Raw genomic sequence first — 14,568 nt, forward strand, 5'->3', positions numbered from 1 at the left:
TCTTATCTTTTGCCAATAGTCATTCCAATTTCTTTCTTAATATACATATTTAGTTATTTCTATTTTGTCATCTTTCTTTGAGAAAAGTCTCACTTGTTTATTTGTTTTTATCAAGTTCTAGTCCTTGATAATAATTTAATACCAATATATTATAGATGTTTATATGAATATATATATTTATATGCATGTTTGTATATTTTATTTGGATTGTCAAATTTTTAAAGATTTCTTAGAGATTATTTTTAGATTAAGTTATTTTGATATGAATAAACTATCTACTCTTGTAATAAGATACTTTTCAAAGGAAACAAAGATTAGAATATGTAACAAATATAATTTGTTTCATCTTGGACTTTTTCAACATATGATTGTGCTCCTTGTGGAACTCGTCTCTAGAAAAGAGATAATGTTTTAATTGTAACTAATACCTATAATTACCTAGATAAGAAGAGTTAGAAAGAAGTAAAAAAAAATAGATAAATTTGATAATATCTAATGGATGCAGATTTTATTTTATATGTATTTGTAGGTGATTTATAGGTTAAAATTTGGCAAATAAGTTGACTATGAGTCACACATGCTTGCTAATTGTGGTATAAATTGACTATATAGTACTTATCCAAGAAACTTATTTTACAAGTTAGACACATGTCTTATAAGTTAGACATGTATTAAAGATCTTATAAAATATCTCTGAGTAGCTTTTAATTAAATAACATATATAGAAGCAAGAGTAAGGCTTCTTTTTATCTTATCAATATCTTTTTTTGTTCTTAGCTTGTTTCAAGAGTCTCTAATCTTCTTTTCTTCAGCTATAGTCATTCTAGTTTTCATATTATACTATCTTTAAATAATTATCTATTCTTTTCTAATAATATAAGGATGTATTGACTTTTAGGTTATTTGTGATTCATATCTTTGATACTAACTCATCATATCTTAATGATTATTAGTGTGAATATGTACACATGTGACATATTGATTGCATAGTGTTTTACTATGAGAATTGGCTATATCTAAGATTAAATTTGATAGTCTAGATTGAAACCAACAAAATGTATTATAATGTGAAGTTGATTTTAATGAGGTTGATTTTAATGAGGTTGATTATAACAAAGGCTAATTATATATATATAAAAAAAAATTATAAATTTATAAATTAACATTTTATAATTAAATTTTATTTTTATTTTTTAAATATAGTTTTAAAAAATTGAGATGAATGCTTATTAAATTTTTTTTACAAAAAAAAATATTATTACAATTTTTTTAAAATATTTTATATTTTCAATCACAACTCTTCATTGCAAGCTTAAGCAAGCAGAGATCCACTGCTGTGTTGTGATTGGCAGCTACGCATGTCGAGCCGCATGGTAACGGATGTAATGAAAACGCAGACAGAGTAGGGAACGGAGATGGTTGCCATCAGAACTCGGTGAAGAGGTAATTGAGCAGAGTTTGCGGGCATGGGCATATTCGATTAGCAAAGAAGTGAATTTTAATTGTTGCCGTGGAGGTCAGAGACTTGGCTGAAACCCTTGGAGAGTGTAGCATTTTCTGAGTCATCACAAGCTACCATAGATCAAGAATAATGGGAGAAGAGGATTACGGGGATGGCTGTAATTCGGTCGGTGGCGTGATTAAGATGATCGCTGCTTGCCACTTGCCGAATGAAAGCAGATTCTGTTGCCAGATTCTCTTAACCCATTTCCGATTACTGGATCATCAACTTGATTTGGAGACAATCGGATTCCCATTCAAGGGGTAGGCGAAATTCTTCGTCGGAATCGCCACCGTGACGCAATAATCTAGTGCAATCAACACCTTTAACCACATCCGAAACTGCAGGTACGCACTTGCTTTTAGGCTGGACATGGATCGGCGCTGTATCTCAGGTTTTATTTTGAGGGTAGTCAATGGGTTGCTTGTATAGGAAGCCATTCGGACATGCCTCTGTTGCCTCCTTGTTCTGCATCTTCTATGAACAATTGATTGTAATTGAGATTGTCACAAACGGCCTGTGGCATAGGGATTGGCTGTTGTTTTGGGTTATTTTATTTTATTTTATTTTTTATATATATAAACTCAATTTTCATCGCCGGTCTCCGCAATGTAGGTACAGGCGCCGAGCAGTGAGGTTTGAAGAGTTTTCTGGAACGCGTCGTCCTCGTCCTGTTTGTCGAGGATCGGTTGCGCTCTGTTGTGCTTTGAAAGCGGGAAATGAGATTGAGCATGCTGCTACGTTCAGGTCAGTGTTATATTTTCTGAATTGGAACCTGTCATGGCTTCACTCGTGCCGAACCAATTCCTTTGTGTGATGGGCGCACGAATGCCTTCGAGAAAGGTACCGCATCTGTTCTCCACAAACTCCCTTGATTTGTTTGTGATTTAGTAACGCAATTTGCCAACATCTGGGGATTAGTCAATTCCAACATGACGTGCATATTGTGCTAAATCCTTAATTGAAATTTGAGGCTAAAAGTCGACGGTGGTGTGTTTTTCGCAGTTGCCAGGTCGCTCACTGAGTGCAATGTCACCCCAGGACCCGCTCTCGTAATGAGTCTGCTTGTTTTATTTATGAAACGCGTCGCCTTACTGGGATCGCAACGCATCCACCGAACACCTTCACTCGTCAATGATTACAGGTTGAGCAACAGCCTGACGAAATCGAGAATGGGGAGGGATAGAGCATAAGCTAAGAGGTGGAATTTTCTGACTAGGTCCTCGTGCTCTACAGAAATTTGCAATGGCGGCCGGTCTTCGAAGGCTCGACGTGCACTTTGGTAGCAGTAGAGTCACTGTCAACGTTAGTGATTACATCCCCTTGCCGTCACCATCCCCTCTGCATCTGCGACGGCCGTCTCACGATCCTCCAGGCCCGGCACAAGCCCCATATTTCGCCCGGTCATTGAACTCCAACGTGGTCGTGGTTATGGCGGTTCTACTCTTTGCGCTCGTCGTCGCCGCCTTCATCAATACCATTGTCAGATGCCTCGTGCGACGACGACGACAGCAGCCAGTCGATGATCACAATGATACGGAGAAGGGGCTTCAGAAGAGCGCGATTGAGGCTCTCCCCTTGTTTGATTCTTTGGGAGGAAAAGAATGCGTGGTATGTCTAAGCGAATTTGCCAGCGGAGAGAAAGTCAGGTTGCTTCCCATTTGCAAACACGGATTCCATCCGTTTTGCATCGAAAAATGGCTACTCACACGTACAACATGCCCCGTTTGCCGTTGCAGTGTTCTCCCTGCTGAGTCTTACAGCAAAGAGCGACATTGATCCCTCATCTGTCCCGTCGATGGTGAGAAACAGCGCCAGGTCTGGCATCGCAAGGTTTGACGGTGAGAGGATCTCAAGCCTCGACACAGAAATCATTGAACCCTCTGCACAATCGACGAGTGTTGCCGCTGCTGACCTAGGTACTACAGCTGGAAGCCCAAGCGCTAGCGCTAGTCCCTCAAACAGGTTGTTGGGTTCCATATTTTCCACTGAGGTTATGGAGAATATCGTGCATGGCGTGGGCCATCGCAGATCTGCTGCTCGGAATCAAGGTCCAGTGTAATGCCTGAGACGATTGATTCTTACTAAAACACCTTTGCCTTCTCCATAATCGATTGTAAATTTAAGTTGCCAATCAAAGAAATTGATTACTTGATTAGCTGCCAAGCCCTGGACAGAAGGCTTTGATCAGGATAGTGAGGAATCTTGGGATACGACCCAAATTGTTCTGAAGTTTATGGATATCACTCAGGTGTTCGAACCTGGTTATGAAATTGAGGAGCATACGGAAATTGGGTTCTGTAGAGCTTGGCGATGTATCAGCGTGGACGCCACGCTAGAAAGGTAGCTGCTGTGCTGGAAGGTGCAGATTCTTTATCAGATATTCGCTACCTGTACTATCAAAGTAGCAAGCAAGCGTGATGATGCTCCTCGAGGTTTTATTTAGAGCCATGGGTCCCTATGGGAAAAGGTTGGAACATAATCTCCACATACTGACAAGGAAGCTAATCATGTAGCCCATTGTTCCTTTTCATCAATCGACCACCAAGAGCGGTGTTTGGCTTCACACGATAATTTAGGCACAATGCAAGCGTCCACGACGGAGTTCATAATTTGCTGCTTCTACAGCGATTCGAAAACCTGAATCTGCAGCCAGAATTGCACATTAGTATTTCATTGTCTAAACACGGCTGTAAGCGTTAGGGGTGAAGCTGAACTTTGCGTAACAGGCTAAGGGTTTTTGTGGTGGCGTTACGTAGTCGCTTCCGTTCCATGATATCATACTGTCAGACTCATATGAATGAAGCATGTCCCGTGACCGACAGTGGAAGAATAATCAGTCAGGTGACTATTGTTAGCAATCAGCATATGTATCAACAGGTTTGGTCACGACAAAAGATAATTAGGGTAGTTGATCGTATTCGGAGCATGGTTACGCGACCAATTTTTCATATCTGTCGGAGGGGCTACAATCCAGAGGTTGCAACTCAGCTGTTTTCCAAGCTGCTATTGAGATTCAAATACCCACAGCTCTCTTCCAAGTTGATGATTCCTGTGTGACGATAGCGAAACTGAAATCTTGCGTCTCTTGCGGCCATTCGACGTTGCATTGTGCATGTCGCAGGTTTCCCTTCAGGTGTAGTATATGTAATGTTGTCTCGATTGCGACTCTTGTGCCTTCGTTGTGCGTCGTTTTGTGTGTATTCCTTCTTCAACAATTTACTTTCTGAATTTGGAACAGCTGAATTCAAAGAATAGCCGTAAGGAATCGCATGCACGATTTGAATGAGGAAAAGCTTGAAGGGTTTAGAACTAGGAGGTTCTCGGAGTCAGAATGTGTGATGTACTCCATCACATTATAGAGCCATTGGATGCAATGAACTTTTAACGAGGGCCTGCAAGCACATCCCACAATTTCAAGGACGGATTCTTTCCTAGCACGTTGTCAGGAAGACGCTACGGCATTCACATACCCTTCAGTTAATCCTCTGTCTGATTCGAAATGGCACGCTGAATGCACTCCGTTGATGCAGGCCTCCCTCGAGTTTGAACGCAAACCCTTTAACATCAGGCTGCGCGATTTGAGAGGTGAGACGAGGTTGCCACTTATCTGGACAGTGTTGATCCGTGATCTTAAAGGTGGGTGGCAGGGGAATTGCCTAGGAGAGCGTCGAATAGCTTGATCCGAGATTTCCTTTCAAGCAATGGCGCCGTAAACAGAGTTGGATTTCATGGGCTACCTACCACAGCTGCCTCTGCTGGACGGATAGGCTGTGAAGATGTGAGGAGTAGCACCCGAAGTGAGTACTACTTATACTGCGCATTGGGACTCGAGTCTCATCAACAACCTGGTTGTGAGCTTGCCGGCTTCACACCGTAGTTTCTTCCTCGATGAGACATCATGCCGATGTTTTGCAATCGCCGCTTCGACAACTCTAGGTCAAAGCAACGAGCGACACTGGAGGTAAGGAAGCGGAGAGAACGTCGAAGAAAAGAAATAAGAAAACGAAAAGAAAAAGAAAAGAAGAAAAAGTTAACGGCAGGATGAAACTCGTCTCCTTGAGTGGACGGATGAAATTTATTATAGCCTGGGATTTCTTTCCCTTCGAATTGTAGGAAATTATTTTAAAGATCTGACGGTTATGTCTGTATGCTGTATAATTTTCACTATTAAATATCCGACTTTCTGTTGTTGTTGTTGTTGTTTTTTTTAAAAAAAATTAAATTAATTTTTTTAAAATCTTATTATGCTCAACCTTTAAATTATCAAAAAAAGAGTATTAATTAAATTATTTTTATAAAATGACTTCAATCATATATAAAACATAAATAAAAGTATAAATTATAATCCTTGAATAAAAGAAATGGTAGCATAAAAAAATAAATGAGATTGAATGTAGATTATGAATGTTGCCACAATTAATCTTTTCTACATTTCTATTATTGTGCATTTTGATCTTTTTTAAGTATTTTTGCTGCTTTAATAAGTAATCTCCCCAAAACTAATAATTTCTAATAATTAATTGAAGTGTTGGTACTCATATCCAGCTAGAATTTAGGTATCTAGTGTGGTTTGTTGTTTCAATAATTAATAACCATCAATATTCAATATATATATGTGCAACAAATGATAATAATTAACAGAGAGAGAATTATATTTTGAAACCCCAAAATTCATATAGAAGGTGTGTATAGCTCTATCTTTATATATATGCATCAAAATTGCAATTACACCAATACCAATTCAAGTTTTAATTGTTTTTCAATTAATTAGATATTTAAAAAATAATTATGCCTCTATATATACAAACACCTATACAACTATATATATATATATTTGTAGAATTGGTGATATATCTATTGTTTAATAATTAATATATTTTTATAAAATTTTATTATTAATATACAAATATATAATTTTTTACCTTATTGATGTTAGGAAAATAGTTTTAGAATTTTTTACTTTTAATTCCTTATGTAATTCATTATTTTTTCAATTACTTATAGATCTTTATATCAAAAAAATTATATAAGATCAATAATATAATTATCAATTCTAGATTTAAATATATATTTTTAAGTATCAATTAAAAAGTATTTTTAATTTTATTTAAAATAAATTTAAAACCAATAATAAAAAACAAAATCTTTAAATACTTTAAAAGCAATGTAAAATTTATCAATATTTAAATTTTATTATTTATGCCTGCAATTTTGAGGTTAGTTCTAAAACATAAATCGATGGTATTTTTGTCAAAATTACACCAAAAGAAATTATTTAAATCAATCATTTAATAAAAAAATTAATAATTTTATTATTTTAAAATTTAAAATTTTATTTCTAAAAAAAGTACATAATATTATTTTTAAAATTTGATATTTATATTAGAAACTATTATTTTAAAATTTTAATTATTTACCAAAATTATCAAAATTATATAAAATAAAAATTATACAAAATATTTAAAAAGCATATAAAATCGACTATAAATATTACCTGCAATAAAAATCATCTATATAGATAATTGATTATGTTACTATATAAGGTAATTAAGCTATTGAAAAAATATACATGATTAATAAGAATAAAAAAATTGTAAATTCTATGGTATATTTTATTTGCAAGTCTAAAAGCTTTTTTCTAAGCTTGCGATGATTTATTACATAACCTATTAATAATTGTCTATTAAATCTTTTTAATTGAGCTTGCTACAAAAAATTACTAAGAGTGTTAAAATATGTATTCTAAATATTAATTAGAAGATTTAAAAAAAATATAAAGATTACAATTAATCTAAAAGAATTAAATACCTAGCATTAAAAAAAATTACTAAAATTTAAATGAAATAATAAACAATAATAGAAGATTTAAATTCTACAATTTATTAAATGATAATTTAGAATAAAGAGTTTTTTTAGATGCTAATTTTACAAATATAGGTAATAGTTATTTTAATGAAGACATCAAAATTTAATCAAATAATTCGATTTAAAGACAGAAGACATATTATTTTTAAATTATTAAATATTTAAAATTCTATTTTTAGTTTAATATATTAATTTATTTTAAGTTATTTTCCTTAAATAAAAAATACTTTTTATTAAAATAAATATGTAATAATATTTTAAAGTTATTTTATTAAATAAATATGTAATAATGTTTTTAGTAGAATTAGAAAATTAATTAACTTCTATTTTCTGATAAAATTAAATATATTGAATTTTTATAAAATAATATGTATATTTAATTTTGATGATTTTAAAATATATTTAATTTTTTTATAAAATAATATGTATATTTAATTTACTTTACAGATGTTTAGTAGAATAAAAATAGTGATTTTGTAACAAATCGTACCAATAGTCAGTATTTAGATGCAGTTTTTTGAAAAATTATTGAGTTGAACAACTAACAAGCAAGCAAGTACAAAAGCAACTTAAACCAAGTTTGGTTTTATTAAGTGTTTGCAGTTATAAGAGCAATTTCAAGAGTACCAGTTGTTTACTTATGTGCAACAAGATCATTAGTTTAATAAATTATTTTCATGTAAATTTATAGTATAAACTCATTTATGTTACTGATTTTAGTTAAAAAATGAAACTGAAAACTAAGTAGAATGAAGATAGTGATAATGTCTGATATACAAGAACTTACTTTGAAGAATGAAAACAAACAAAAATCTCATGTTACAACTTTTTGCAAGAAAACACAACTTTGACAGATGAAGATGACCTGCTGCAATTAATCAATTTGAATTGCTACTATATAGTAATGGGACGGTTGCTAGTCTCGACTTGTGACCAAATTCTAATGTAGCTGAGTTTGGGTGAATTCACAGGAAGTTTTTAGCAAAGTAAGAGAGTCTGTGGATTATCCGTAGCAGAAAGTTTGTAAAGCAGTAAAGTTACTGGTGGAGTCTTGTTGTTAGCCTTCGCTTGAGTCCACAATTGTTAATGATGAGATTAGTTGTTTAGATGAGATCGTTTGGATCTGCCAAAGTAAAAACAAGTCCGTTTGAAGGCTGTATAGATAGATCAAGAGCGCTTCAGGGAAGGGTGTCCGAAGAATTGGTGGTCCAAGTGTTATGGCAAGTTTCAGAGGAGATCAAGACTGCCGAGTATCTAGAAATTGGCTCCGCCCCATGAGCAGGTCCACCACCAGGGTGAAGCACATAAGATGTAAAGGTATCTGGGGGTTCACCACAACCTCCCAGGAAAATTATCGACTTTGTTTAAATGAGGCTCAGTGTTCGAGATGCGGCAGGTCTACCTAAAACCAACGCAGGGAGATGATGACCTATGAATGATTCAATTATTCCGTGGGGAGAATCTAGAAATCTTCAGATCATTTCCACCTGGGTATTCGTGAAAACTTGTGCAAGCGAGGGGGTGGTCTGTTCTGGCCCCCCATCAGAGTCACTGATTGAAGAGGCACTACAACTCTACTGCATCTTCAGCAGAGGCCTCATACCTCACGGCCTCATACCGCTCGTGAACGGACTCAAATAGCGGTCGGTGCAGCCGGAAGAAAATTTTAGTCCACTACAATGGATTGCACTTGATGTGCAGGTATTCCTATCTGGAGGTCGCAAGAGAACCACACAGGACTCCATCAAGTATATCCTAATGAGTCAACCACCCCACATTCGACCTAGGGCACGTGGGTGCTAATTTTATATAATATCAACAGCCAGTCACAGAGCGGTAGCACAGAGCATTGTACTGGTTGGTTAGACAAAGACTTGAAGATGAGTTTCTGAATCATCATCCCTCTCAATCGTGGGTCTCAAACAGTGTGCTGGAACAGTAGGTTACACAACCTGGGTCATCCACTTTGAAATACATTCTCAGCCGTTGGATTTTCAAATGCGACAAGCCTAGCCACCAAAATTCTCGAAGTCGGTAATTGTGCAAGATTACCATTTGCTACCATCGGGGTCAGGTAATCTGCAATGAGTATTAGCCACCCTCACAATCAAAGACTTGCAGAAAATCTGGAAATGTGAGGGTCTGAATGAAGGAGGGATGAGTCAAGTGTACCTTGTGAGCGGTGAAAAATATCTTGCACCAAGCTGAGTTGCATGCAGGCGGGATTTTCTATGGTCGGCACTGCGGAACCAATTATAAAAATATAAAAATCATGAGGATGAAGATTAATTACGGCGGCTACCACGTAACTCCCGGTTAGGGGAAGAACCAGCAGCAGGAGAAGATTAGCTAGAGAAATTACAGGCAGAACTAGTGTTACGAATTACTTGTGCTGCCGCGGATACAGTTGGTCCCCCAAGCACTGGTACGTAAATTCCTGCCATCCCTATCTCGTTTTGTCCTTGATCCCTCAAACCATTCTTGAAAGGACATATAAAGGCGGTGGGTGTAAATTTCAATGTTTCGATCGAAACGGAAACGTGTCAAGGACTTTAAGATGCCTGAAGGGAAACTTCACTAATCAAGAGCTACAAGAGGTCACTCTGATCAAAACTCAACATTGGGAGATAATTCTCAAGTAAAATGCTCGCCAGGGGTAGTTTTGGGACAGTCAACGATGCTTCACTCTAGATTCAACCTCCTTTTGTTCCTGAATCAACTGTGTTTCGAATGCATTCTGCTTCTGCCGCGATAGCTTGTACTGATCTTTTTTGACCTAAATACTGATCTGACCCTCAGCCCAAGGCCCAAGCGGCGAGAGCTGCAGAACATATTCAAGAGGTCGAATAAGCTCCGTAGAAATGCATGCTGCCTCCGCTTTCAGCTTCAAGAAAGAAACTGTAGTTCTGAAGAACCCCTGAGTTCGAAGGTACGTGTTTTCATGATCACCTCAAATTGTACGTGTTACTATGAGGTATTTGTGCTACCTCTCTCAAAGACTGAACTCGATCTCAACATTATAAGCTCGTGAGATGAAGAAGCCTAAGGTACTGTCATGGTTTGATGAGATGTTTTGATAGCACCTCCATGAAAGCGCTTATGACCTCCGCTTAGTTACGATTTCTTTGCAACTTCGATGGCTCACCGTCATAAACACCATGAGAGTAGACCTGTCAAACATGAGTTACCGTTGCTATTCACACATGTGAACTGATAACAGAAGGCTCGAAATTGACACCCCTTTGATCAGTTTGTAGGCTCCTGACAATGACAAGCTTTTTTCGTTTCTGGTGTTGATATGCAGACACATGAGGACAAGATATTTTGAGGTAGATTTGAAACTCCCGGGTACTCAGGTCTCTTGCTGGGGCCGAATGAGCAGTGTGGGAGACCTCAACCTTAGCCTATCTCCATTCTGAGGAACCATAAGCGACGTCAGTAAGTACTTAGTGAAAGGCTCTGACATCACCTTCGCAACTAGGCTTGCTCTTAGATCTACAATGTCACGTGGATTCTTTTTCTTCCCCCAGATTCTAAAACCTTTACAAGATCTCCACTGGGTGACGAAGTAGAGAGATTTCTGATGGAAGCTAGATTTTTTTTTTTTTTTTTTTTTTTTTTTTTATATCTTAGTGGTGGTGTACTAGGTGAACAGTCGTCATGTGACATTGGAGATCTAAGCGTCGGCCCTGTTGGGAAATAAAGAAAAAGAAAAAGAAAAGAGTTCCAAGTCACTGTAGGCAAAATGAACTGACATCCTCGCTGCATTGGCTTACACTACGCAACTTCTCCAGCTGGATCACAAGCCGCGACCGACAAATCCCAAGCTTTAACAGAACTACTGAATCGTTTCGAAAGTGGTATAAACAGATTGAATGACTCTACCCCCCTTCTTTCTGTTCTTTTTGCCTAATTATACAGCTGCGGAGCGAGATAATAACTTTTCCATTCGGCCGACAGGCTACCGCTGCCTCTTCTGCACAAATCGAAGGGACTGACGACCAACGATTCTGTCAGCATGGGTTATGAGTTCAACACTGCAGGTAGTACGAATCAGATGACTCAACCGCTGGAATAAAGCCATGGACTCGCCATTTCCTAGGTGGGACAGCCATGAAAGTGTGTGATCTCGGCCCTGCGACTTCGCATGTACTGTGTCTTGACCTAAAGACACCGACTTTGGACGTGGGAACTGAACTCCGCTCAGATCCTGGAGCTTCCGGTGTTGTTGGTTCTCAGACTTTCGGTGTTTCCTCGTATTGAAGCTTGTGAAGATTTTAGGTCGGGTTAGAATTTAATCCTCGAGATCTAAGACAGTGCACAGAAACCCACTTGACTTGAGCCGAACATGCTTGAAATTCATGGCTTGGAGGTTGCTGCCAGGAATACTGAGTTGAGTGTGATCTCGCTGGTGACAAGAGCATTGGAATGGGTTGGCTTTTACTATATATATATATATATATATATATAATTGTGTGTATTGTTTCGTTTTTTCAAGTTTTAAGTTGTACTTAATTTTTCTTCTCATGTTTGTTAATTTGGAGTAAGATTGAAGAGTGTTAGGTGAGTTTGAAGTGTTTTTTTGTGAGATGTGGTTGGTAAACAAGTAAAATTTTCTTTGTAAGTGAAATTGGCCATTGGTAAACAAAAAGAAAAGTAATCGTCAAAAATGGAATATTTATGTGTATCTGAATGGGTCATGATTCAAACATTTAAAAAATAAAAAAAAGAAGCATAAGTGAGTCTGAAAACAGGATAATTTTTGGGTCAACAGTAAAGTTGATAGATTGAATCTAAGTTGCAAAACTCTTATCTTTGTTCAATGGATACTATTAAACAGATAATGATTTTGTAATGATTAAAATAAAATAAAAAAAACACACCGACACAAAAAACACAATATATATAAATATATATATATATATATATATATGCATTATAAATCTTTATAATATTTATAACAATTAAATATTTGAAAAGATGAGGAAATATATAATATCACAAATTTACAAAAAAATTAAAATTCTAATATATTTGTTACAATACTGATTACTAATGTATCCATTCACTAACATATAAAGAAATCATGAAAAAAAAAGTTATGATTGTTGATTCAAATCCCAAGTGTTAATTCTCAATCATGCTCAACAGAAACTGCACTTTCAAAAAGAAAAAATAGAAGTTATAACTTATTATTCATTGCATTGTAAAAAGATATAAGATCAATTTTAAAACATACAAAAAAATGTAGAATAATGCGTGAATAAAACTCAATGATATCCTCAAACTAAAAATCTAGAAATATTTTAAACAAGACACATTTATTACTCTGTGTCCACAAAAATTAGTCATGGATCAATGAAAAAATCCTTACAGGATTAAAAGCTTTACTTGATCTTGGTAAATACAATTTATTTTAAGTTATTATGGGATAGATTGCTTTTGTCTCCATGATAACTAATTAAAAGTACATATGCACATCTTAATAATAATAATAATAATAATAAATGCATGTAGAAAGTAACTAACTCTAGTTGGAATTTATAAATAAAGAATTGTTATATAAATAAACCATAGATATTTTTTTCTTTCAAATTAAAAATACATAATATTATACTCAAAATATGCATTCTTTGTCTAAATCATAGTAGTTTACTAATATTCTTTTTAATGAAATTAAAATATTGTAAATATATATATATATATATATATATATATATATATATAAGTAGGGATTTTGGATTTAAAAAATACTCTTAATGTTAAGAAAAGTAGATTTATAAACATTTATGTATATAGGAGTTTTATTTAAATATATAGATATGTATATAGGAGTTTTATTTAAACATATAGATATGTATATAGGAGTTTTATTGGAATTAAAAATTCTTAAGGTTTTTCTTTATCTTTTAGACTAAAAACTATATAACCACCAATGTAAGATTTTGATAATTAAATAATTAATTTTCATATTTCTCATTAATTGTTTTTAACACCTATAACAAATAATTTGTAAAGATTATTAAAAAAAGATTTAAAAATTACTGATCATGTGAATGTTCAAGTAAAAACCAATAAAATAAGCATTAAGATATTAACCGTCCTAGTAAAAAATATATTAAATTATGTTATTAATACATATGTTTTACACAAAAATATTTAGAAACTGGTTGTATTGTTGACAAAAAGATTTGGCTCAAGGTACCAATCTTCCTATACCTCTAGCATGTTCGGCCTGCATGATAGAAGCATCCTTGCTACAAGATAAAAGTTCATTTACAGGGAGCTGAGGTTCTCTGTGAGTTGGAACTCATGATGTATGACAAGAACTCACCATCTGGTAGTGAATCGGAGACGTGGGCGAAGGGTAGAATTGACAAATTAAGGAATAAGTATCCACAAGAGGAGGATTTCTGGAATTATATGGAAAAGCAATGGTTGGATAAGGTGCATATGTAGGTTGTGGGTTACTGGAACTTACCTTACGCTGGACAAGATACAAATGCAACTATTGAAGGTTACCATAGATTTTTGAAGGTTGCTCTAAAATCAGAGAGATGTTGTATGATTTATCGATAAGTGGATTGGAGCATCACCACTCTTACTGAAGATGTTTATGATCATTTCTGGTACAAAGGGCTATGTAAAGAGAAGAGTTTTGTAGATAAGAAAAAATGCAGGACTTTATTGTATCCGCGCTGATGAAGGCTCGTGACATTCTTGATTCGGATGTAACACTAGATGCGCAACCAGGAAATTGTGCGCTGGTCACCTCAAGGTAATACTGTCATATTCAATATGTTGTTCAGAATCCTGGTGAAGAGTGTGTAGGTTGCAACTATGTGTGGGCACAACGGAAAAACATCTGCAAGAATGTCATAAAGGTTCTCTTGATGTTGCGGCCGGATATAGCTGAATGCACCATTGCACGTGTGAGCAGTAGATTGACAGGAAACGTTACAAGAGATATGAGACAGCTGCTGAGTCCTACAAGGTTTCTGCCTTGGCCCCAGGTAATGGACACTCTTGCTTCAATTCCATATCAAACTCCAGCTTGAAAGTTTGTTCTTGCTAAAGGTGTAGCAGAAAGTCCGGCAATTGGTGATTGACTTATCTAAAGATGTTACAAGGGAGCCTGTCCTTATGGGCCACCTTGTAGCGGATCTGAATCAGGTTATAGGTCGAATACAAGCACTAAA

General features: G+C 35.5%; 1 protein-coding gene and 1 long non-coding RNA gene across 5 annotated transcripts; both read left to right on the forward strand.

The window, feature by feature from the left end:
- Window positions 1–1,414: 1,414 nt before the first annotated feature.
- On the forward strand, window positions 1,415–4,545 carry LOC112294946 (RING-H2 finger protein ATL78). Of its 4 annotated transcripts, XM_073540537.2 has the most exons (4): window positions 1,415–1,848; window positions 2,117–2,248; window positions 2,507–2,645; window positions 2,738–4,545. In XM_073540537.2, exons 2-4 carry the CDS (start codon window positions 2,221–2,223, stop codon window positions 2,910–2,912), a joined length of 342 nt encoding a protein of 113 aa, XP_073396638.1. In that variant the 5' UTR covers window positions 1,415–1,848; window positions 2,117–2,220; the 3' UTR covers window positions 2,913–4,545. The 4 variants fall into 4 exon arrangements, with proteins under 4 accessions (XP_073396638.1, XP_090100437.1, XP_073396637.1 ...); XM_090244311.1 differs by having other exon boundaries at window positions 1,446–1,848; window positions 2,117–4,545; XM_073540536.2 differs by lacking the exon at window positions 1,415–1,848 and having other exon boundaries at window positions 1,889–2,645.
- Window positions 4,497–5,692, forward strand: LOC149987438 (uncharacterized). Its single transcript, XR_016498262.1, has 2 exons — window positions 4,497–4,637; window positions 5,035–5,692. It is a non-coding gene; the product is annotated as an uncharacterized LOC149987438 (long non-coding RNA).
- Window positions 5,693–14,568: the final 8,876 nt, after the last annotated feature.

Source organism: Physcomitrium patens, chromosome 18, assembly GCF_059467195.1.
Source record: "Physcomitrium patens ecotype Gransden chromosome 18, ASM5946719v1, whole genome shotgun sequence".
Classification (NCBI taxonomy): Eukaryota; Viridiplantae; Streptophyta; class Bryopsida; order Funariales; family Funariaceae; genus Physcomitrium; species Physcomitrium patens.